Raw genomic sequence first — 26,817 nt, forward strand, 5'->3', positions numbered from 1 at the left:
CTCATGATGTGTAATATGAATTGTAATGCATTCTGTTGTCATATATAACGAATTAAAATTTTAAAAAAGTTGAGACTACATTATCAGTTGACCTGATTATAAGCAGAAGTTAAAACAAAAACAAAAACAAAAGTCCTCAGAAACATCCACTACTGGGTATTAACAGGCATTGCTAGGCTACAATAATTCAAATAGTGGTCAACAGGTTGTAATTTGCAACTTCTGAAATACAACAGACTATTAATTAATTTTGGACACGATGGTAGCTATAAAAAAGAAAATAGGGAGGGAAAAAATAGCTGGCACTCTACCACATTACTTTATCAAATTTTCCAGATGGATTAAAGACTTACACAAGTAAATCTTTTAAAACACGAAAATTATGTTCTTGAGAGTGGGGTGGTAATTTTAAGTATGCAGACACCACACAAGTAAAGTATGCTGGAGGCAACACGGATTTCTTTAATCTATAAAAAGCTTGTTCTGGTTATTGGTGCTGTATAATAACTACTCCTAGGAAGTATAAAATAAAAGAACTGGGAAGCATAAAATCACAACTATTTTTTAATGTTCATAAATTCTGTAGATGGGGAATTTGTGAGGGCAGAGCAAGATGAACCATCTCTGCTCCATGATCTCCAGGGCTTTATTTGGAAAGACTTGAAGGCTAATGGTGACTCAAGTATTCTGGTTGCTGGAATTATCAGAAGTGTCACGAACTGGTAAGTCCAACACTTAATGTTGGTTGTTAACTGAGACCTTGATGGGGGAAAGTAGGACTTTCTTACAACATGGTAGCTGGGAGAACAAATATTCCTAGAAAAGTAGATGGAAACTATATCTTATACTTTATACTTGAAAATCATAAAATATCAGCAAGTTCAAGAAGATTCAAGGGGAAGAAATATGAACCCAACTTGTCAAGTGGAGAGAGTGAAAAAAAATCATACTTTACAAAGAGCATGTTGCTGGGTATAGTGATGCATGCCTATAATCTCAGCAGCTCAGGAGGTTGAGGCAAGAGGACTACAAGTTCAAAGCCAGCCTCAGCAAATTAGTGAGGCCCTAAGCAACTCACTAAGACCCAATTTCTAAATAAAATACAAAAAGGGCTGGGAATGTAGCTCAGTGGTTAAGTGCCCCTGGGTTCAATCCCTGGTACCCCCTACCCCTGCAAAAAAAAGAAGAGGCTCATGCATGTGAATGATATTATAATGATATTATAATGGGAAATAAAATCTGCCACAGAATTCATACTTCAAAGAAAAACACATAAATAAAACCCACAAATTTCCAATGGGAAAATGGGGGTGCAGGGAGACATAAGCAAACCATTTATCAAAGGAATATAAATGAACTGAAAAATGCTTAGCTTCCTTCATAATTAAAAGAGTACATTAAACAATAAGACACTACTTTCTACTCATCCTAGTGACTAGAATGTGGGCTAACACATGGGGACTGCTGGACACACTCATCAACAATTCAATAGTATCATCACTATTGCCGAAACATGTATTCTTCTATCCAGCATATACACTTGTAGGGATTTTCTTGACAAATTTTGAAGTATACAAAGACAGGTGAGAAATTATGTTTACTGAAGCACTCATTGCTTACAAATAACCCCGAAGTGGAAACAATCTCAATCTCTCTCAAGAGCAGAGATTCTCAAATATTTTTACCACAGGGCCTTTAAAAATTTTACAACAAAATTTGTTTATAAGTATTATATATCTACCAATACTCACTGAATTAGAAATGAGAAAAATTTAAAATTATTTATTAACTCATTTAAAATAACAATAAACCAATTACATGTTAAACGTAAACAATACACTCTTAGGAAAAACAAATTTTTTCAAAACAAAAATACCCCTTTAGGGAGGAAAGTGACATTGTTCATTTTTTTATTTTTTGAATCTCTGTAATATTTGGCTTAATAGAAGACAGCTAAATTTTCATATTTATTTCTGTACTTAATCTGCTGTGTTTTGGATGAAGAAAAATCAGCCTTTTCCAGATATATGGTTGGAAAATGGTGGAGTATTTAAGAGGGTCTGCAGATCATATACTTTTCTTTGAAACTATTCTAAAACTCACAAAAAGTATTTTCTTAAAGGTCAGTTACAACAAGAAATCTGAAACCATATCACAGACTTTTCTTTCTCTGTTACATTAAAATCCACTGGTCTACCCATTTTGCCCTTTTAATAAATCTTTTACCCTTGAAAGATTTTTTTAAAAACATGAATTCAATGCTGGTCATTTGGAAAATATTGGTTCAGTGAGTTCTTCCAAATGTTGAAACATTTCATTATCAAAACAAAAATTACAATCTTAACACCACTGCTAATTGCATGAAAAAAACACTAGGAAACTATCAAACTCATGAAGATACAAGATGAAACTTTTCCAAAACTTTCATTTTTGCTTGAAGGTGCAAGGTTTAGCACTGGCAACAATTATTGTTTGTTGTTTTTCTTAAAGTAACAAGCTTTCTTTTCAAGAAAATGTATTCCAAATATCCACGTGTGAATAACCATGTTTTTTTTTTGTCGGTTCTTTCACATTCAAATGATGCTGCTTGAAAAAAGTAGTAATTCAAATGCACTAAACTTCAAGACAACCACTGTTACAGAGAATATTCCCAATTTGACACAAACAATATTTAAAATATATATATTCAAAAGTAGAGACAATAAAATTAATAACTTATACCATTTTATTAAATACATTCTGAAATAAAAATGCTCTTAATAGAACTGTCAGGGAAGAATATATACTATAAATAATTAGTATAATATGCTTCCTTTGCCTTTATGCCAGAGTCACATACAACAATTTTTTGAACCCACAATGCTTTTGCAGTACTGGTGCACAGTTCACACAATAAAAGGGGTACATAATATCTTACCATTATTTCATATTTCAAGAGTATAACTTAATACTCTTGAAGGGGTTGTGAGGACCCTCAGTTGTCTGTGGACACCATTTTAAGAACTGCTTAAGAGAGGCATGAGATGAAAATCCATTCAACAGAATGCCATCATATGTAGCCATTAAGTGAAATGATGTGAATCTAAATTGTTGTTCATGTAAATATTACATTTAAGAAAAATGAGCATCTATGATCCCTCCTTGGGGAGGCTAAGGCAGAAGAATCACATTTGAGGCTAACCTAGGCAGTCTAGTGAGATCCTGTCTCAAAAAAAAAGAAAAGAAAAGAAAAGAAAAAAGAAAAAGAAAAAAAAAATGGTGCAGTCTGGCAGACTGGGATGTAGCTCAGTGGGAAAGCACTAGCAAGCATTAAACCCTGAATTCAATCCCTAGTCCCACAAAACAAGCAGATGTGCAGCAGTTGTAATTTATAAAATACATACAGATCATACATTTATATATGCAAATAAATTATTGGGAAAGATATATATCATATATCATAGCATTAGTAAAGGTTTCTTGAGGAAAGGATATTTCATATCATATGTTTCTTTTATAGTTTTTAGATTAGTATAGGTTACTGATGTAATTTTTAAAAAAAATCTCTTCAAACTGGCAACTTCCATATGTAGAACAATCCTTTAAAAAGAATTCTTAATTTTCCTCCACTGAAAGATAGGTTCCTTATAAAAAATACAACATTACTAATAATTGAGAAAAAGCAGAAGGGAAAAGCAGAAATGAAAACAGGAAAAAGGGCCATGAAGGTAATTCAGTGTTCATGGGCACGCTACCTAAATTACTGCAAGTAAGTTATCCCAAATTAGACCAACTTCTTCACTTACAGACCTTAAGCTTTTATTTACATTAAGCCAACACCACATTTCCAAAGTTTCTAAATAAACAGAGGCAAATTTACTAAATTCTCTTTGATTATGGTTTGTGGTAACAATTCAAGTAAATAAGAGGGAAAGAGTGAGTGCCCTGCAGCACTCAAGAACAATACTGACATCATCAGTCAATTAATTAATCAACAAAAACAAAATCAAAAACAACACCACCACCCTTCAGAAGACATGGTTCCAAAGGCATTTTCAATAGAGTTTTCTTTTCCTATGTCTTTTGATGACTATTATGTAGCCTACTGTGAAGGATCATAACTCCTGTGATCTCAAACTACTATCACAGGAAGAACTGTTATCTCAGGAGAATGCCTGATTATCAATTTGTGTCTTTATTACATCTCAGCTAGGTTATTTCAATTCATTATTTCCCGTCCTCTTAGACTGCTTTAATGTCACTTGCAACCCTGCAGTTTTTAAGAGCTCAATTGCCTACTGCAACAGTGTTTTTCAAACATTTGGAGTAAATTTAACTCTGGTTTTGGGGGTTTTACTTGTAAGGAAAGCTATGTTCAGACTACAAGTTTGAAATATTTACTATTTTTATACAGTCAGTCTTAGATAACTTTATGCAAAGATGACTCTTTGCATGTTTCAATATCATCTGGAAATGAAGATAAGGATGTATTAACAGTAGTGTAACAATCAGGTAATAAAATTTAAAAAAAAAAGGTACATTCTGTGCAAAGCATAAATAAATCCTTGCATTTCAAGAACCTGGCCTGGTAATAAGCTAATAGTATTAAATATTTTAAAAACAATAATATATGCTCTATTGATCAAAATACACCAGAAGACAGGTTCTGTGGGCAGTAATATTCCTTAGAAGAAAAAAAGCTTTAATAAAGATCAAGGCTTTGCACATGGTAAGTGTTTGTATGTGGAATGACTACAAAGGAAAAATAATTCATTTTCAAGATGTTCCTTGACTGTGATTGTAGAGAGGTCATGAAAAGTAGTTACACAACCACAGCAGGAAGTACTGTTGGGTACTTGTCAAAGTAAACAAACTGCTTTTAAGGGAATGTTGAAATGTGAGGATTTATACACATTTTTAATAAATTGGACCTAAAGATAATCAGATTTGGTAGAAAAATCTGTAACAAGTGGCAACCAACATATACGTGATAACAAATAAGTAGCAACCAAAACATATAGATAAAAGTTAATGGTAAAACTCTTTTCTTTGCAAAATGAGACACAATAATTTGTATTCATTATTTTTTAAAAATTTCTAAGAGGTGGAGAAAGGAAGATAGATTTTACTTGTTAATAATGTTATCACATCAACAAAAACACTCAAAATGAGAATTTGGGGTTGATTCAATTTTATTAACAAACCAGTTTCTGAATACAGCTCCCCCCGCCATCTATCTACAAATTTTATGAAGTTGCTATGTGCCAAAGGCTAAAGAAAAAATGAAAACATTTTAGCAATTTTGAAAGGGAAAAGAATCATATACCAAGTCACCAGGCAGCAAGCATGAGTACTTTTATATCATTTAAAAAAAAAAAACCCCAATAATGTAATTAAAACAAACCTGACAATTAGTTTAAAATACAGTGGTTTTCAGAAATTATCTTTGACACCGTCATGCATTATGTGAGCAGACTATAAATAATTCACATCAATGACTAAAGAAAAATCTATAAGACAGGGTGATGACTCCCTCCGTCATCAAAATAAAACTTAATGTTTATAGCAGCACAATTCACAGTAGCCAAACTATGGAAACAGCCTAGGTGTCCATCAACAGATGAATGGGTAAAGAAAATGTGGTATATTTACACAATGGAATTTTATTCAGCCATAAAGAAAAAATGAAATTATGGCATCTAAAGAAAAATGGATAGAACTAGAGGCCATTATGTGAAGTAAGTCAAATCAGAAGATTAAGTGTTGTATGTTTTCTCTTATATGCAGAAGCTAGAGAAGAAAAATTAAAAGATAGGGGTAGATCTCATGAAAATCAAAGGGAGATTAGTAGAGGAAAGGACCCAGAGGGTGGGAAGTGGGGAGGGAAGGGAGTGATACTGGCCCAATTATATTGTTATATTGTTTATTGTGTACATACATTAATACATTAATATGAAACAACAAATCTTATCAGTATATACAACTAACTATATAAAACACCAATAAAAAAGTAGGAAAAAACAAAAATTGAAAATTTTACAAATTGAGGAGAGATTAAATAATTTTTATCTACAATAGTAAAATTGTCTTCAAAAGAATTTAGTAATATAATAATAAGCAAAAGTTCTTCTTTCATTATGTGTTACAAAGTTGTCAACTTGATTGCATTGTTTCTAATAAGAAGTTTGCTATCATTCCCATCTGTTCCCCTTATCTGCAGTTTTACTTTTGTTTCAGTAATGGATCACAGTCCAAAAATATTAAAAGAAAAATTCCAGAAATAAACAATTCAAGAATTTTAAACTCCATGCCATTCTGAGTAGCATGATAAATCTCAAGCAGCCCTTCTCATTCCTGCCAGGGACATGAATCATTTCTGTGCAATGTTTTGACAACATATATGCAACCTCCCTGCTAAGTTATTTAGTAGACATCTGTGTTATCGGATTAAATGTGGTTGTTATCAGTATAGTAGGGACTTGTGTTCCAGAAACCTTTACACAGTAATCTAACACTACATTACAAGGCCCACATTATTTACATCACTTCAGATCACCATGTAAGGCCTATCTCATCTCATATCATCACAAAGAAGGGTGACAGCAGTATAGTAATATATTTACAGAGAAAGGGAGAGAGAAAACAGAGAACTTCACATAACTTTTATTACTGTAATAATTGGTCTACTTTATTACTAGTTATTTCTTCCTATGGCTAATTTATAAAGTAAACATAGTTTTAAAACATAGTATACGTTCAGTACTATTCATGATTTTAGACACAGGAGGTCTTGGGATATATTCCCTGCAGATATGAAGGAAATACTGTATAATGCACCTTTTCCATCCAACTGCTTTTATAATGTTCTCTTTAGCTCTTTTAGAGCCCATTCCAGGGGCTGAGGATGGGCTGGGTTGCTACTGCCTACAAAAGCAACATTTTTGGATCCGACATATTTAGGAACCACCTTAAGATGATGACTAAGTAAATCAAAATTTTCTATTATGTAACCTTTGAACTAAGCACTTACACTTTTCTTCTTAGTAAATAATCTCATTTGGGTTGAGGCTGTGGCTCAGTGGCAGAGCGCTTGCCTAGCATGTGCAAGGAACTGGGTTCAATCCTTAGCACCACATAAAAATGAAACAAATAAAATAAAGGCATGCTGTTCATCTATAACTACAAATCTTTTTAAGAAAATTTCATTTTAAAATAAAAACAAAACCTTTACTGTTGGACATATTTTTAAAAACAATAGTTAATTATCTAGAAGCAATTGCTTCCCCTTTTCCTTCAAAAAATGTCTAATGTTAAAGACATAAGAGTAAAAAATGATATAATTCCTTGAAAAGACACAATTTATACTTGTAACCTTGAAGAGATGAGTAAAATCAATTGTTTGTTTCAAGTTATTGGAACATTAGTGTTGTATTTTTTTTTTTTAATATTTTTATTTTTTTTTAGTATTTGGCAGACACAACATCTTTGTTTGTATGTGGTGCTGAGGATCAAACCCGGGCCGCACGCATGCCAGACGAGCGCGCTACCGCTTGAGCCACATCCCAGCCCCATTAGTGTTGTATTATAATTAGATATATTCAAGGTTAAGACACATGATTCTGTCTTAAACCATAAATAGCTGTGGTGGGAAGGGGTATATATTCCCCAAAGATAAACTTAAAATAACCCTTTTTAATGAACCATGGGCTACACCTTTGTATGGTCTTAACGTATGCCCTAACTGTTCTTGATTTTACTGAGATGCCTCCTTCCTCTAGCACTTTACTTAACGCCCTTTCGGTTTGGTTCTTACTAATTTTTAATTCCATATTTCCATGACAAAGATACCCCTCACTAAGATAATGCAAAACAAAACAGAGACAAAATGAAACAAAAATGGAACAAAAATTCATCATGACAGCCTTTCTATCCTCCTGAAATGTACATCCATCCTTTCTCCCTATCTGTTCCTCAGATGCAAATAGTTTTTCCTCAGATGTGAGTGGTTTTTCTTCCATCTCACCCATCTCCAGGGACAGCCAACTTAAAACAAAAGCAAAACAAAAGAAAGAAGAATCTTAAAATGGCTACCCATCCTCTCACCCTGCCCTCAGGGGCGAGCAGTTTACCTTATCACTTACCCTCAGGTTTTCCCCATACAGGCCACCAAATGCCGCAGTCTAGTTGGGCACAATTCACAAGCCACTTGTCAAGCAGAAACGAACTTTATTTTTAGAACACCCAGGCCACACCACATGAGCTCTTCAGGAATTCCCTCAGAGCCCAACTGCCACCACCGGCTTCCGGTGAGCCTCTCAACCACCACTCCTCCCACTTTTGAGGCCGATTGGCTGGGTCGCGTGGGCGGAGCCAAAAGAGTCCCCCAATGAGCAGCTCCATGGTCTGAAAGGGCGGGGAAACAGCCCAATGAGCATCACCACAGAGGAGCCAATCAGCTGGCAGCTGGAAGTTTGCTGGGGCCCTGGTGAGCCAATCAGCTGGAAGTTTGCTGGGGCCGCTTTGGCTGTGGCTCTCAACACTGTGGCATTTTTAACATTTTTTTAAAACTAAGAAAATCTTAGTAGAGATGACAATATAAATCTACTTCAAATAGCTACTGAAATGAATAAACTTCAAATTAAATCAGCCACTTTAAAAGGTAATGGCTGTTCTATATAAATCAATTCTACATAAAATTAGAACAATATTGATAAAATAATCAGGCTTCAAGTAAAATTCAGGATCACAAAATGGAATCAAGAAACTCTAAGTGTTAGTTTCAAAACGATGTTCTTGCAGTACTCTTTGAGACAATATTTTGCTCACTTTGAAAATACAGCTGAATTGAGAATGAACTCTTATATGATGTTACTAATGAGGATTGCATACAGAATAAAGAACAGACTTGGGTAGATTAATTTGCTAAAGATCGATATACCAGATTAACAAAAATTAATAAATAAAGTTTAAACAAAAGCTGAATGATTGAGTGCTTATTATTCATTGACAAATTCAGAATATTGTGAAGAAAATTATAATATTTTTCCATAGTACCAGTGATATTAATGCTTAAAAAGATGGGGATGAGAGTGGGGAAAAGACAAATTATTAGAGTATGCCAAGAGCTATCACCATTCTAAGTGAAGAAAATACAGTTTCCATGAATTTGGATACTATACAACAGGTTCCTTTCAAGTGAAAAGACTTCTGCAAGTATATTCATGGGTACTCTGTACTGAGCAAGAAAAGAAATGGTATTAAGCACTTAATTAAAAAAAAAGAATATAATATTTTTTTGGCAGCTCACAGGTTCTAAAATCTACTAATACATTTTTCCCCTCATTTCACAGATGAGACAAAACAGCTCGAGAATGTCAAGACAGCTTGTTCAAGGTCACAAACAACAGAAAAAACACCACTAAAATTCTAGTCTTAATACCCATTAGATGTTGTCCTTCTCTCTATACTAGTTGCTAGATCTGACATAAAAGTAGAGTAAAATGAATTAAATGTAGTTTAAAGAAAGGCAGTCAGTGCAGTATTAGCCATAGGCTGGGGATGAAGCCTTTGAGATTTGACAGGAATAACTCAATGAATATACTGAATAGACAAAAATAACCATGAAAGCAAACATTAAGGACTAGATGCCCAGTTTCTCCCCAAATAATTTTATATGTTCATTTATGTGTATATCTATGAGGAAGATACTATTGCTGTTTTTGCTTTGCAAACGAGGAAAAAAGGCAATATAAAGTGGTGAAGCCAGGAAACAATTCCAAAAGTAGAACTTATTATGTGTCTCAGTCAAAAATGTATTTAAAATTTAGAGATTGATTTTTAAAGGCAAGATATTTTAGATGTTTCCTACTATTTTGTTCTTGTTTTTTCCTTATCAGATTCCTCTTGTGAGTTGCTTAGCTGGCTTTGAATTCCTCCTGTCTCAGCCTCCTGAAGCTGCTGGGATTACAGGTGTGTGCCACCAAGCCCAGCATTAAGGGCATTTTTATACTGACCTGTGATGCGGATCAGAAAAAGTTCATTGTGGGAATTCATAAAATAATAGGGAATGAAAGTGATTTCATTGTTTCCGTCCCCAAACAGAAAGGTTTGAGAGTCACAAGTATTTTATAAGTAAAAGATTAAAACCCCTGGGGGGATGGATAGGGAAGAATGAAAAAACTTTGGATTGTGCAGAGGAAAGAGGGGAGAAGAGGGTGTGTGGGAATGTAGGGTGGAATGAGATGAACACTGTTACATGTATGATTATACTACTGGTGTGACTCTGTACCATGTTCAACCAGAGAAAGGAGAAGTTATGCTCCATTTGTGTACATGTGTCAAAATGCATTCTACTGTATGTATAATTAGAACAAATTAAAAACCTCTGCTTTGCTAAGACAAAAATTATTTCAGATCAACTTCCTGTAGTAGGAATAAAACTTACCTGTTTTAGGGTACACTCCAAGTTTCACAACTCACATACCTAATAGTTCTGCAACAAGGGATAGGTGGAGAGATACATGGATGGATGGACAAATAAACCAAGAGATATTTTCAAACCTAGAGAAAATAATGAAGATGTGGTTTTCCTTAATTTTCAGAAGCTCCTCTTTTAACTTACCATCTTCTTCCTCTTGTCTTGTTCTGTGGGTGGTTCTTCATCTTCTGTCACTTTTGGTTCCTCAAGATGAGACATCAACATACAGCTACAATTAAAAAAAAAGTGTGGGGGACATGTTCTAAATAAATAAAAGTATTTCAAATACACTAAGAATAATCCCTGAAAAAAATCACCAAAAGCATGAAGAGTTCTACATACTAAAATGTGAGAAACAGACTTAGGTAAATAAGATTTATATTTCAATAAGGTTTTTTTAAATTATAAAAGGTATCATACTTTAAAAAAGGGCTAGTTACATCAAAAAATTCTAGAAAACAGAGAGCCTACATTTTGGGAGCAAAGTTTTGCCAAATGCATGTCAGATAGAACATTAATCTCCAGGATACATAAAGAACTCAAAAAACTTAACACCAAAAAAATAAACAACCCAATTAATAAATGCAATGAACCAAAATGGTGTCATATATACCTAATTAAAATAAATAAAATTCTAGAGCATTTTACTTGAGCTTTTGAAACAGTAAATTATAAGAAGGAGCTGAGCAGACACTTCTCAGAAGATATACATCTGATCAACAATTATTTAAAAAAAAGTTCAACATTTCTAGTAATTAGAGAAATGCAAATCAAAACTACTCTAAGATTTCATCTCACTCCAGTCAGAATGGCAGCTATCAAGAATAAAGACAACAATAAATGTTGGCAAGGATGTAGGGAAAAAAGCATACTCATATATTGCTGGTGGGACTGCAAATTGGTGCAACCAATCTGAAAAGCAGTATGAAGATTCCTTAGAAAACTTAGAAAGGAACCAACCATTTGACCCAGCTATTCCACTCCTTGGTTTATACCCAAAGGACTTAAAAGTCAGCATATATAGTAAGGCAGCCACATCAATGTTCATAGCAGTTCAACTCACAATAGCTAAACTGTAGAAGCAACCTAGATGCCCTTCAATAGATGAATGGATAAAGAAACTGTGGTATATATACACAATGGAATATTACTCAGCATTAAAAGATAATAAGATTATGGCATTTGCAGGTAAATGAATGGAGCTGGGGAATATTATGCTAAGTGAAGTAAGCCAACCCAAAATATCAATAGCCAAATGTTCTCTCTGATAAGTGGACGCTGACTATTATTTTTTTAAGGGAGGAGCATGAGAAAATGGAGGAACTTTGGGCAAAAGGGAGGGAGGGATGGGGAGGGTACATTGAGGCAGAATAGATAGTGGAATGAGATGGCAACATCGTGTACAACCAGCGAAATGAAAAATTGTGCTGCAATTGTGTGCAATGAATCAAAATGCATTCTGCTGTCATATATACCTAATTAAAATAAATACAATTCATTTTTAATTCATTTAAAAGAGCATTTTACTTGAGCTTTTGAAATAGTAAATAATAAGAAATTTATTTATAGGCAACTTTTGAACTACATGACAAAACAAACTAAATACCTTATATCTTTCTTAAAAATTGACACATAAAATATTTCTTTCACCCAGTCTTGATGTCTGCAAATATTACATGTAATAATTTAAACAGTGATGTCATTACAACACCATTAATTATGCAGCAATCTATTTTGTGCCTCAAATGATATTTCTGTGCTCTGAGGAACTTGTCCCTGACAGTACTGGTTCCTTTAGGACAGTTATAAATCATTCTATTTTGATTATCTGCATCACTGCTCCCCATCATTACCAGAGATAATAGAAAGAGTCTCCTATTCAGTCAACACTGGTTCTAAGGAGACAAGAAATGAATATTGTCTAGTGAATCACCCTGATGGAATAGACCCTACACTTTCATAATTTAGAACAGAAGAATTCAGTAATTTATCCGAGTCAGTGGTTCCTAACCAATAAACTATGGCAAAGACAGTCTGGTTTCTCTTATATTTTGCAGCAAGTACAGGTGAAAGACAATTTGTGACTTGGCTGAACTTTTCCTTGGTGAACATAGGACCCTCATTCTTGTTCCTCACCATTAAAATTGTTTTTGGAACAACTGCTTCTGACCCAGTCACAATGGTGTGATCAAATAGTAAGAACCTTAGTCCTGAAAACCAGAGAGTTCAATTCCTAACTCATTAAATGGCCATGATCTCTCAGAGCTATAATGCTTCTGTCTACTGCAATTAAAATACAGCAATGCACAAATGGCTGTCTAACAAACTCTGGCACCAAGAAAATACATGATTATATCAACCCAAAAGCTATTTAATAAGTAAATGTCTTGGAAGTCTAGATCCCAGTTTGTATTTTAGAACTGAATAATATATTATCTATTTTATACCAGCTGCACTTGAATTCTAATTTCAATAGATGTGGGTCTTCATAGAAGCACACTTGATTTTGCATCAAATTAACTTACTTGTATAGCCAAAATTCTCTGTTCTGGTTTCCCTATGTTCAAAGATAGTAATATAAGTATTTTAATACATAAAAAATTTTCCTCCTTTTTTTTTAAATGACCAAACATTATCCAAATAGAAGAATATTTATGCTTTGCATTTCTGCAAATTATATTCATTTGGGTCTCAGGAAGGTGGAAAATGAAAATATTAAAAAATTTTTTCTTTGATTAAAGAGCCCAAGGCTGATATTCTCTTATAGGATAATCTCCAATTAAGCATCAAATGTCACTTTGCTAACAAAAGTAGCTAAACAATCATTTTTTTACTTAAAAGGCATATGAGAATTAACAGATTTCTAGTAGGTTAAAATGTGTGGGTTGTGAATGTCATAATTATAGTACTGATAAAACAGTAAACAAGTTTAAAACAGGACTAACATTTATAGCCACACCCCCATTCTATATTCAGAACAGAAATCATTGGAAACCTCCAGGCACTCTAGATGCTAAATCAAAATCTTTCTCAACAAGAAACTCTTAACCAGCAAACACACCAACAAGTGACGGCGGCATAAAATAAGAAACCCTTTAAATTATTTCTGATTAATTTACAAGGTACTTATAGTAACAACTTCATTTAATCTACACAAACTCTGCCTGAGAATTTGTATTTCTCACAGTTTCCTCTGTGATTTTCTTTCATGATATCCTCCATGCTGATGCTAACATTGTTGCTGAGGTGAGGGGATACACACACTTTGTTAACCATGGTCCTGTATTAGGAGAGATCACCGTATGCTTCCTACTTACATTTCTATCTTTTTAGCCCTGATGAAACTGATTTCAACAATAATTATTTTTAATGTTATGTAACTAGCTTTCAGGTAGCTAATGTAAAATACCTACTTTCCAGTATGGCCTAATACACACAAAACTAAACTGATAATATTATTCAGTTGGTCTATGTAGTCTACTTTAGTTGCTTCCATAATCATCTTTCTTAGTAACAGAATCCTAAATCTGTCCAATTATCCTCACCTTCCATGCCACCATAATCTTTGAAAGAGGCTGAGCCCAGTCTCAGGGCCAGCAGCTCAATAAGCAAGGATGTTGATCCCATCCTCATGGTCAACGACTGCTTGCAGCAGTGGCACATTTAACAAATTCTAGTCAACTGGACATGAGGGAAAATCTGATGAAATGATTTCTAGAAAAGGTTTACCGTGATCTTACAAATGACATAAAGAAAAAGATCACTTGTCTGTTCCTGGTCACGTGCCTGGGCCTACTTTGTGTGGATGTACGAGGTCCATGCAGATGAGAGTAATGTGCTCACCAGATGAAATAGAAAGAAATCGGGTCTTTAATATGGTTAGTAAGGCTAAAATTAGTGACTCCGCCACTTATCTACAGTAGTTTTTTTTTTTTGTCACAGATAACCAATTCTTTATTGTTAAAGTTGAAAGTCCTTTTTTAGTCCCTTATATAAACACCTTATGAAAAATTCATTTCTGAGTCCTAGCCAAGAAACAGTCTCCCTCTCCTGATAAACCTATTTTCTTCTTGAAAATAAGAACCATCCATGTAATTAAAAAAAAAAAAAAATTTTTTTTCCTTTTAACTGTAGTTGGATAGCTCACAACTGTTTTCTATCCAGATGTCACAGGTTTCCAGAGTCAAGGTTTGTTTTTCAAATCCCTTCAATCTTGTGCTAACAGCTTTCTGTTACAAAGAATATGTGCTTTTCATATGCACTGTCTCAAATTCCTCTTGTGTCAGAATATAAGCAGGTAACTAAATGCGGCCATTAGCAGTGTAGAAAAAGTGTCTTGAAGAACAGAGAAAGAAGCAATGAATTCTCTGAGTCTAGAAAGGTTATTTACCAATTAGAGCAAAGCATAGGGCATGACACACCAAGAGAAGAAATGACTAGTCAAGGCATGAGTATAAAAATGTATGGCAGGGATGGGGTTGTAGCTCAGGGGTAGAGTGCTTGCCCAACATATGTGAGGCACTAGGTTTGATTCTCAGCACCATATATAAATAAATGACCATCAACAACTAAAAAAATAAAAATAAGACAATATATATATATATATATATATATATATATATATATATATATATATATATATTTTAAAAGTGTATGACATTTTAGGGGAATGATGAGCCATCCAGGGAAGCAAGAGAGAAAGCTAGGGTTGTAGATGGAAGGTCACCATAGAATAGGGTCCCATCATCTTCCTTCTGTAAATAAGTCGGTTTTTTATTTTAGGAAAGTAGGAGAGCATGGATGTGAAGGGGAAAATGGAAAAGAGACCCCCAATGAAGTCACTAGGACCTATAGGAGTTACAATAACATATAGGTGATATCCTCAGAATCAAGAAATGAGAGGGGCTGGGATTGTGGCTCAGTGGTAGAGCGCTCGTCTAGCACGGGTGGGACCCAGGTTCGATCCTCAGCACCACATAAAAATAAAGGCATTGTGTTGTGTCCATCTATACCTAAAAAATTTAAAAAAAAATTAGGTTCCTTCTAGTATTCCCATACATTCTAAAGAACATCTGTTGTGTCAACATAGTAAACAAAGGAGAAAAAAATCAATTTACTTCTGTTTCAAATAAGACTACTTCTTTTATAGCTGGTATGTTCTACACTCTATAGCCTTAAAAACCATGATTTATGAGTCCTTTTCTAATAAATTTTATTGCCTTTAGGCTTCCTAAAATGCCAACTAAATTATTCCTTTTTACTTCCCCAAATGTTGGCAAAGGATTAGCGATTTCATTTCCCAATGTTCCTGACACAAAATAGCATATAAGAAAATGAAAACATGCTAACTAGATGGCTAATCTCTAGCCTAATACATTTTCCTAGTTTAATGTAACAAACTCTACTAACTTGAAATAAAATAACAAATTAACAAACCCTGATTCATAAACTTTCAAAATGAAACTCCTCTTTCTTCCACAAGGATTCATTTTCAATACTAGTCTCAAGAAATACTAGTATCAAAATTAATTACAGCCCATTGGTGACTCCATTTCTTGGAATATAAACTTTTATTTTTAGTAAAATAAAGGTGGGACTATTGGAAGAAAAAAATAAAAACACTTCCATCCCCCCCCACACAAAATATTAAATTTTAAAATTCTTATATGATTGCATTATGAGGATATTTATGGTGCAAATAAGCATAGGCTGTTCAATAAAGCACAATTATTTTTTAAAAATTATATATGTATGTCACCTGAACTTATATACCTTTCAATGCTCTCTAGCCACACCTATTTATCACCAATCTCTGCCAATCTTTTTCATAAAATCAATCTCAAATTCATCTCAGCATTGTTCATCAAGTCCAGATTACTATAATAGCTAAATGTTTTCCTCACCTCCAATGCAGTAGATTCTCAATTTTACCAGTCTGTCTCCCTTCTACAGGCTGTGAGCACTATCAGGACAGTTTCAGTGGCTTCCTTTCACAGCACAGTGGTGGGCATACACACGTCTGAATAAAGAGATCTGTCAACAAGGCTTCCTTAGTGTGAAGGGTTTAATTTTATCTGTCAGTTTGTCTGTGCTACCAGTGCCCAAATACTTGGCTAAATATTATTCTAGATGCGTCACTGAGGCTGTTTCTAGATGAAATTAGCATTTGAATCAGCAGAGATAATTACAGCTGCTTGCCCAACCTGGGGCCTCACTCAGTCAATCTCCTGAAGGCCTGAAGAGAACAAAACTGCTGAATAAAAAGAATTCACTATTGCCTGCTTCAAGCTTGGATGTGAAGCTTTTCCCGACTTCAGGCCTGGGCTACAATTTAAACTGTAGACCTTGTCTCAGCCTCCATAATCATGGGAACCAATTTCTTGTAATAAATCTCTGTATTATATACTCTTATTGTTTCGGTTTCTCTGGAGAAGCCTAATACATTACTTATGTAGGTAAAGAAAGGGTTTTCTCCTTTGTTCTAATTCATTCTCAAGACAACAATAAAAAATTCTACAGAACCAGATGGATTAATTTTCTTTAACTGTTTAAATAAACAGAAAGGGAAGCTGGATGCCAAGTTAGCTATGTAAGTAAATATTTTATGTTTCTTATGTGAACTTTTCTAAAGTCTCAATTATTCCCCGTGGTCTTCTGAACTGAAACTTATAGAACTCTACATAATTCATAGAATTAGAGGGGGATGATGTGTCAAAGATCTAGTTACTCTTAGAAACAGGCTTAGAAAAGCTAGGTAATTTGTTTCTCTTCCACATTTCCATCTGCTAAATCTCACCACAGGATAAAAGCAACTGCCAACAAGTCTGGGAGTCTAAGAAAAGGAAAAGTGGAAAGTCAATGTTCTAACTATCTATGAACACTAACCCTGCATCTAGGCCTTTCCAGTTTGTAATGGTTTCCTACTCAAGTTTGTTTTCTTCCAACATTTCCTCTTTCAAACCAAAACTTTTTCCTTCATACTGAACTTATTAAGATTTTTTTAAAAAATATTTATATATTTTTAGTTGTAGTTGGACACAATACCTTTATTTTATTTATTTTTATGTGGTGCTGTGGATTGAACCCAGGACCTTGCATGTTGTAGGCAAGGTCCTGGGTTCTATTGCTGAGTCACAACCCCAGCCCAACTAAGACTTTTCTTGACTCTTCCACACATCTATTGATCACTAATTTTTCTGGGCTGTGATCCTGATTTTTAATATAATGACACTGCAGTAGATAATTTCTAAACTTCTAACAATTTCCAGATTCTCATCTTTTACAGTTAAAACACATTTTGTTCTACTTCCTATATCCTAGTTCTCATCCTTCCTTGAAGATTATATCACAGTACCCTTTCTTTCTCTGAGTTTCTATTAAAGCATGACCTAGAGTTCTACTATGCAGTGTACACAAAAGGTACATAACTGCCTTTACTCTCTATATTTTCATGTGCTGTGAGCCATGCCCTTCTCCCAACTACATTATATAGTTCAAAGAGAAGGACAGGAACATCTGAACATACCCTAAATATTCACAAACAGTTGCAAAATTTTTCACATAATGTATTTAAAATAATAAAACACTTTTCGCAGTCATGTGCCACAAACTCTAATTAACTTTTTTAAAAAATTGCCTATATCCATGAATGGTTTAATATTTTTGGTTTGTAATCACAAAAAAGTTTGATGCTCCCACTCCATATAAGCTGTTTCCTTAAAAACTAAGTGACAAATCAGGTATATTTTTATTTATGTTTAATGAGATTTAACAACATATATTTGCTTTCCATATTTTTCAAAAAAATATGATTCAAATGGCAATGGCCATAGTTCAAATGGCAATCCCATTTGCTATAAAGGCTTTGTAAGAAGAAAACAGACTTATCAATGTTTTTAATGAGGAGTAAAACAGTCTAGAATCTCATGAAGCCCTTCTTATCATGATATAAACATGCCCTTTATTAACAGTAATAAGAGGGAAGTTACAACAATCCTACAAACTGCAAAAAGATACATTGATTTTTTTTTTATACCTTCGTTTTATTTATCTATTTTTATGTGGTGCTGAGGATTGAACCCAGTGCCTGGCAGGGGCTAGGCAAGCACTCTACCTCTGAGCCACAACCCCAGCCCTACATTGATTTTTAATAAAAGAAAAATTCAAATTAATAATTGTATAAAAATGAGACTATCAGATTCCTGATAACATGATTTTAACTATTCTTCCAAAGAATATAATTTTAACTATTATTTTTTGGTACTAATTAATCATTACATGACACCCTTACTCAACACTATGAAAGGCACTAGAGATGTTTTAACCAGACAAATACAGAGCAACACATCTCATTTCACCCTAAAACTGGCCTGGATAGGGAAATTTTGTAAACTGAAAATAAAAACATGCAGAAAATATCATTTAGAAAGAAATTTATATGCTAATATGCATTTGCGATTTTTAAAAATATTAATATTAAATCAGAAAACAATGATTGCATCAAAGAATCTACAATACAACAAAGTTGATTCCAAGATCAAACATACATAATATATAAATATTTACAAAAAATATATAAACAAAATGGTGAATAAAAAATTTTCTGTATAAAAGACAGAATTATAAGATTTCTATACTATACTTATATGATAATAATGAAAAAAAAACATGCAGCATATACTTGATTATTCCAATACAAATGTGATTAAATTGAAGAATCCACCTACTCTTTATAAGTTCCTGTTTCAGGATCTTCTGTCATGACATCATGTAGACCCTCCACTGAGATATTGATAATCCCACAGAATTTATCTTGGATAACACTAGAATAAAAGAACAACAAAAATAACAACCAAAACAACAACAACAACAACAAAAAAACAGGTTAGCTGGAATACTTTAACAGGCTATTTTGTTTTTAAAATCTAAATATTGTCTTGAACATTAAGAGAAACTTTAGTTCTGAAATACAAAAGAAACTTTCAAAATATATTTCTTAAAGCAAAAATTTTATATTGAAAATGCTTTGCACATAACATTATAAATTTCTTTCAAATATTATTAGTGTGTATAAATGCAGAGGAATAGATTATATAGGTAATAGAGAGTTTAAGACTTTAACATAATATTTTGTATTATTTTATAACTACAGATAAAGATATAAAAGTGGTGGCAAAAATCTGTTATTTTTGGCTGCACCCATCTGTAACTCTAATGACTTTGGAGGCTGAGGCAGGAAGACAAATTCAAGGCCAGCCATAGCAGCTTAGGGAGACCTTGTTTCAAAATAAAAAGGTCTTGGGAATATAGTTTTGTGGTTCACTACAAAACCTGGGTTCACTTCCTAGCATCAAACCCCAAATCTTGGCTCTTCTGAAGATACAAAGATATGAACAAGGAAAAAACTTATAGTCTGTAAAGAAAATATTTGTAAAATGCATGTCTGCTAAAGGACTTGGATCTGGAATAAATAAAGAACTCTGAAAACTCAATAAGATAAAAAATAAATTCATTTTGAAATAGTTAAAATCTGAAGAGAATCTTCATTGAAGAAGATACTCAGGTGGCATGTGAGAACCTGAAAGGATATTCAACATGATTAGGTGTTAGAGAAATGCAAATTAAAATCATGAGACTAATAAATACCTTAAAAAAATAAAAATCATGAGACTTTAATGAATAGTAAAATTATGAAGACTGACAGTACCAAGTGTTGGAAAGAATGAAAAAAGAAATTGTAACACATTGCTATTAATAACTTAAATAGAATATTTATTTCAGAAAACATGTCATTTTTTACAAAGTTAAATATATACCACACAAGGAAGAAATCCCACTCCTAGGTATTTACCTAAGCCAATACAAGTATTCTAAGGCCTGAATATGAATATTTATGGCAGCATTATTCATAACAGCCCCAAACTGCAAATGATTCCAATGTCTAAAGAATGCCTCAACAAATTGTGGAACACTTTTTAAAAAAAAAAAAATACTGGGGATTGAACTCAGGGACACTCAACCACATCCCTAGCCCTATTTATATTTTATTTAGAGACAGGGTCTCACTTAATTGCTTAGCCCCTCACTGTTGCTGAGGCTGGCTTTGAACCGTGATCCTCCTGTCTCAGCCTCCCGAGTCGCCGAGATTACAGGCATGCAACACTAGGCCCAGCTTGCATGTGTCTTTTTGGAAAGGCAAAATTATTTGATCAGTGGTTTCCTGGCAAAGGAACAGAAAGGAACATTTGGGATGACAAAAATATTCTACATCATAGTAGTGGTTACACAACTATACATTTACCAAAATGGTACACTTAAAAAGGGTTTTGGTATATGTAAACTGTAACTTAATATACCTGACTTGTCAAACAGCAAAAACATATAACCACCCATAGGTATACTACATTATACTATTCAAATTTAGAACGAACTGAATAATAAATTATAACTCTTGCCTCCAGGGAATTTATAGCTTCATTCCCGCAAGGGACATAACCATGTTTTTCACACTACATTAACATGTTTAATTTTTTTTTTAACCCATTCAGTGAAGTTCTTCCCAAGGTCAGTGTAGTCTGGCTGGGTTATTTCCCCCTTTGTAAATCAAAACCCCCGAATCCATACATTTAAATGTGATGACATTTTGCAGAACTAAATCATCAGATGGGTTAAATAATAATTAGTAAATATCATTCTGATCTATGTATAACACTGATACCAAAAGTTTGTTCCTTGTCTCTGTTGCTGATCTAATAATGAGGACAAGGTTTTAAGAAAAAGGAAAAGGTTTTGTTGATTTGCTTGCAAGGAAAAACATGGGGACTCCTGTCCCAGAGTCTGTGATTCTCCCTGCCAGAGGAAACAGGCTTTTAAAGAGGAATGTAAGGACTGGATCCAAATATTATCAGTAGATATAATTAATTAGTACCTAGCGGGTATCCTTGAGAAAGCTGTTGTTCAAGTTCCCAGGTTTGAAGTTTCTTTATACTTGTAGGCAGTAAAGGACACAGTAATTTAGTCTGGAACAGGGAAAAATGTTAGTTTTGTTTCCCCTACTGTTAGGGAGGTGGGGAGAGGGAGAAGAAGATGTAAAGGCAGGCGGGGGTGAGCGGTGCTGGTCGTCAGTTTTAAAATACACCACCTGCAGTTGAGCAGCATGACTTACACTGAAGGCATAAAGTGGACCCCCATTACACCACCTTACTTCAGAAGGTTAATTTTATGTTATTGTATTTCCTGAATGGAAGAACTAAAACTCTAAAGATAGAAATACATATACAGCCGATCTTATTTGGTTCAGTGAGAAATATGCTAGAAAAAAAGAAAGCCAAGTTAGTTCAGCTACTATATAATTCGTTTCTTCAGGTCTCAGTCTCCTCCCTCTGTAAATGAAGGCTGGACTAAGAGATGGCAAATATGGAGATAGAAGAGATCCATTGCTGAAAACCATAATTAAACAAACCTCCATGCTAAGGCAGGCTGGATCTGAGATTTTCTTGTCCTATCAGCATTCTGACAGCTATCAGCATTGATTTCAATTTAAAAAGACAAAAGTCCTCCATATTATCATTTCCAGGGCCCTTGATCTGCCTTTTATTTCAATATTATGTAGAGACAATCCCCTCACCTACAAGCCTCAACTCCACACCTATGAAAACCAGAAATTTCACAAGTAATCAATGTCATTGCTGAGTACTGTTTTATTTTTTCCCTCAAAATGCTGATTATGAATTTTCTTAACAGATATCTAGTAACCAAAGTGTGAACGTGTTCTACTATGTGATGTGAAAATTAATTATGAAGTAGCTCCATTAGGAAAAATTTCTCTCACCCTGGAGTATCTATTAAGTACCACAAAGGATATGAGACTCAAATTCCAAGGTTGGAAAAAGAGAAAATGACTATGGCCCAGAGTAGAAAAGAACTGAAGGCTGGCTTTGAATGGGAGGTGCTGACTCTAGAAAGCAAGAAAAACTGAAGAAGAGGAATGGGAGGAAAATATCTATGCCATATTCTGCAATCAGTATAAAAAGAGAATTTAAGAATAATTATCTTCAAATCACCCAAATTTAAAAAGCGCTCATCAAAAAAGATGCACCTTAATTACTCCTCATCAAGCAGCAGATTGGAAAAAAGTATGCCCAAATTATAGAAAAACAAAAAACCAAAGGCACTTCTACTTTCCTGGTATATAAAATAGGTATTTAAATAAAATAAGCATCAAGAAGTTATAAATTCATTTACTCCTATTGCATGTATTACAAAAACATTCCCCCTAAATTTGTAAGTGTAGCATTTTATAATAAAGCCTTAAAAAAGACTTATATGCTATATAGCAGTCTTATTATATATAACCTTCAGTTGTAGCACTAAGCCTTTGCTTCATGTTTAATTCACATAACACTCTCAACCCTTGTATTTTATAAATTAAGAATCAGTCTTGTTTTTTTTCTTTTTTATAACACACAATCTTAATTCAAGGAATTAAGTGCTTTAAATGTGATTAGACATTTAAAGTGGAAACAACCAACAGAGAGTCATAAACCCTAGATGAAATGAAAAAAGGTTTAGAGGAAGATACGGAAAAAGAAGCGGCTTTGTATTTATATAACCTTATATACATTACCTCCTTAAATTTAAGGCGCTGTTTTCTGTATTTCTTGATGAAAACTGCCCAGTTTATTATTATGTGTATTAAATGTTAGAGTCATAAAGCAGGACTTTATTAGAATTCTCAGTGTGTCATCTTGTATTAGTCCTCTCATACCTGTTCAAATCTGATGGTAGGCACAATATGAAAGAACTAAGGGCAGCCAAAGACAACCGTGTAATCTAAGATCTCACTTAGTTCTTAACCCCTCAAACTACTGCTTAGTGTGAAGTGATAATTCATATTAAACACAGATACACGCAGGTAGGGATGTAGTTCAGTGGTAGAGGCTTGCTGAGCATGCAGGAGGCCCTGGGTTCAGTTCCCAGCAACATCTTCTAGCTCAAAGAAAAAAAAAAGTAATTTGGAGAAAAGATTAGCTAAGCTGTATGCTAGTAATATATACAACAGCCCAACAGAAAAACCAACATTCAGGAACTTCAGGGAAGAAACAGAAACAAAACAAAAATCAACTGAACTGATTGTTCTAGGAAAAACAACATTTTGATATAGTCCTATTAGCAGACCTCAGATTGGCTCTGTATAATAACAAAAAAGGAGCAATAATAAATAGGAGGTAGACTTATAATAGTCAATTCACAAAGGAAATGATCAGAATAAATGGTTCTATGTATTATCCAGGCTAATGCTTTCTGGTGAGTAGGTCATTATGGTTAAGCTAATTCATTAGTCAACATTATGTAAGCCCAGAAAACATGTCAGACACCATGATAGGCCTGGGGCATAAAAAATGACTACACCAGGGAACTCATAAACTAAAAGTAACTTAAAATGTAATGCAAGTGTGCTGTACCTTTAAATGTTATCTGTACTTTGATTTAAAGGAAAAGGCTATGTAAAGTTGTGCTGTAAGATCAGGAGCCCCTTATGGACTACAAATCTGCCGGAAAGATGAAGAGAGAGAACAAAAAATGAACATCTAATTTTGCTCAAAGTCTTAATATCCTAAGTAACCACCTTTCTCAACTGCAAGGGTATTTCTGATTTGTTAACTGGCATTCAACTAATTTTGAAGTCAGAGCATTCTGTCTCCTGCACGTTGCTAGAGAAGCAGTGACAAACATTATTTCCTGTTCCCACCATTGGCCCCTTGAGAGACTTGACTCATTCTATTACCTAAGACTTTGAAACTTTCAAGTTAACTCATCTTTCATGGACTGCATTAGGACTGATGCTCCCTTAAATCAAGGAATACCAATTTTTAAATAAAGTTCTTATTTTACAATGTTAAATGGGATCCTACTTTTTTTTTTTTATCCTGAGTGCTTCAAGGAAACAAATGGGTATACTTGCTATTCCGGTCCCTTAAATATTATTTCTCTCTCTTTAAAAACTTTCAAGGACTATCAAGAGCCTTAGCAGGCTCTAGTAAACCCATCTTTCCAGAGCTGTAGTACATTGATCTGCCTTTTGCTGGTTTCAGGTAGTTAGGTCTCCATCTGCTGAATGGCAGGGTTCCTAATTTCAGCATATCAAACTACTCCTTTCTCCCTCCTCCATGATGTTCTTCCTCCTCTTGCTTTCACCTTCATCCACAAGTCCTTCATGAAACCTTCACTGACCACCCTCTGCCGGGGTCCAGCCCTGGTGGGGGGAGAGGGTCCAGGGGTCCTGAAGGAGGAGTGGCGTTGGCAAAAGAAGAAGAGTTGGGACGACAAGTTGCAAGTTACCAGCAGCCTCCAGAAGAAAATCTGCTGCCCCTAGAAGGACCTTTATTTTCATACCTTTTTACAGGTGTTTTTTTGGGCAGCTAATGGATAGCTTTAAAGCCTGAAACTTCTTTGATTTATATGATTTCAAGAGTTACAATCTTTTCTGACATATATTGATTGATTACCTAAGATATGGGTACATTGTACAAAATGTTTTTTATAACCTTAGCCAATCATGATTAAGCTTTTACATTTTCACCTCAATCACTAGGTGCTAGGCGACGCAACTAGACTACATGTCTCTGGACCTATTATTCACTTCTAACTTTAAAGCATACCTATAATTATTTCATTAACTTTAAAGCAAACTTATGATTACTGGTGAGCTTTCTTACTTCTAAACTAAAATCCCAGGAAAACACACTCAAAATAGTGAAAGTCTATTACTTAAAAGCCTACTACTCTGAAGTGCCTCTAAAATATATCTATATTAATTTTACATTACTCTATTTTTAATTTCCAAGGTAATTTCCTTTTTTCATATAACCTATCTGCTTTCTTACAGAGATTCCTTGATCCGAAGTCAAAGCACACCAATTCTTATGTCTTTGTAATCTTTAACTATAAAGGGCAGGCTTTACACCTCAACCCATTTGTCATTTATATTAACTATGTGTTTTCCATTTTCATCATAAATTTCTGTGTAAGGCAAAGGAGGATGTGTTGGTGGGGGGGGGATGTATTTTTATTAGCCTCTTGTCCTCGAGGGGGATACCATAAGCTACATACAGTGGTCCTTGCACTGTTGGCACAGCAATTGTTTTTCTGTAGCTAGGCTGTTGTACAGGTTGTGGCTGCAGGATGGGGCTGGGGGGTGGGGATTAGTGTAAACTGTTAACCATGGAATAAATATTTCTTGATGCTTAGGTTTGAGGAATAACACTATTGTTTGTATCCTGAGAGATATTGAAACGCACTTCATGGCATGTCTCAATTGTATCCTTAGTCTCATTCTGGAAATTTTCCTACAATCTCAGGCAATACGTACTTTTATTATTGATTGATATATGCCCTGTTATCCATATCATGAGTATCATAAATAAAACACTTAACATTCCCGATGGTTCCGGTTTCCAGTTGGTGCAGCCCTGCTGCAGCATCCCCCACACTGTGACCCTGTTAAGACAGAGGGTACAGGAACACCTTCACCAACCCTCTATCACATGATTGAGCACTCTTGACTTTGGATTTCCAATAATACAAAACTTTGGTGCTACTCACTTGACATGCAATTCGTAACATCTTTTATACTACTTTTTTCTAACATCCTTTAATTTTTTAGGATTGCTCTACCTAAAATTATGAATAACTTGAAGCAGAGACTATGTGTTGTATGTATACATACATATATATAGATAGATAGATATACAGATATTTTCCCTCCACACAGGGTAAAATTATGTATAATGTTAACACTCAATAAATAATTAAGGCAATTAATGATTCCAAAAGCCTGAAAACTGCCCTATTGTTTTCTTTTTTAGTTTATTTTTACTTCAATTTTAAATTACAGGTCTGGATAGCCAAGTTGTAGATAACAGATATTACAACTGATAACACTAGACTTGAGCCAAGAGTGTGTCAGAAATCTATTTTTGAAACATTCATTTTAAAAACTGCAAGGGAAGAACATGATTTTAAAAACTACAAGGGAAGAACATCAAGGAGAAAAGACAGAAAAATGGAAAGAAAAACCAAAGGGAAACTTTTCTTCCTACAACACAACACATGCCATTGTAAACATTTGCTTGTTTTATTCTTCAAGTACAATTAGCCCTCTTTATCTGCAGGTTCTACATCTATGGACTCAGCTAACAATAAATCAAACGATTAGGGAAAAAAACTGCACCTGTACTGAATATATACAGATTTATTAGTGTTGTTATTAGTGTTATTAGAGTTCTTAAACAATACAGTAAAATGATCATTTAGATAGCATTTATATTATGCTAAGTATTAAAAGTAATCTAAGAAATGAT

The 26,817-nt window shown here is 34.1% G+C and overlaps 1 protein-coding gene across 6 annotated transcripts in view; it reads right to left on the reverse strand.

Moving 5' to 3' along the window:
• The window catches only part of Ipo11 (importin 11), a 199,948-nt gene that overhangs the window by 11,992 nt on the left and 161,139 nt on the right, over positions 1 to 26,817 (reverse strand). For 5 of the 6 annotated variants that reach the window (XM_015497266.2, XM_048799989.1, XM_048799990.1 and 2 more), the window contains exons 28-29: positions 19,183 to 19,278; positions 10,601 to 10,685 (exon numbers count right to left, since the gene is read on the reverse strand). In XM_015497266.2, coding sequence (XP_015352752.1) covers positions 10,601 to 10,685; positions 19,183 to 19,278 — 181 coding nt within the window. Of the gene's footprint in view, positions 1 to 10,600; positions 10,686 to 16,359; positions 16,490 to 19,182; positions 19,279 to 26,817 lie in introns of those variants that run through there. The other variant, XR_007346325.1, reaches the window with a different exon arrangement.

The sequence above is a fragment of the Marmota marmota genome, unplaced genomic scaffold (genome assembly GCF_001458135.2).
Source record: "Marmota marmota marmota unplaced genomic scaffold, marMar, whole genome shotgun sequence".
Taxonomy (NCBI): domain Eukaryota; kingdom Metazoa; phylum Chordata; class Mammalia; order Rodentia; family Sciuridae; genus Marmota; species Marmota marmota.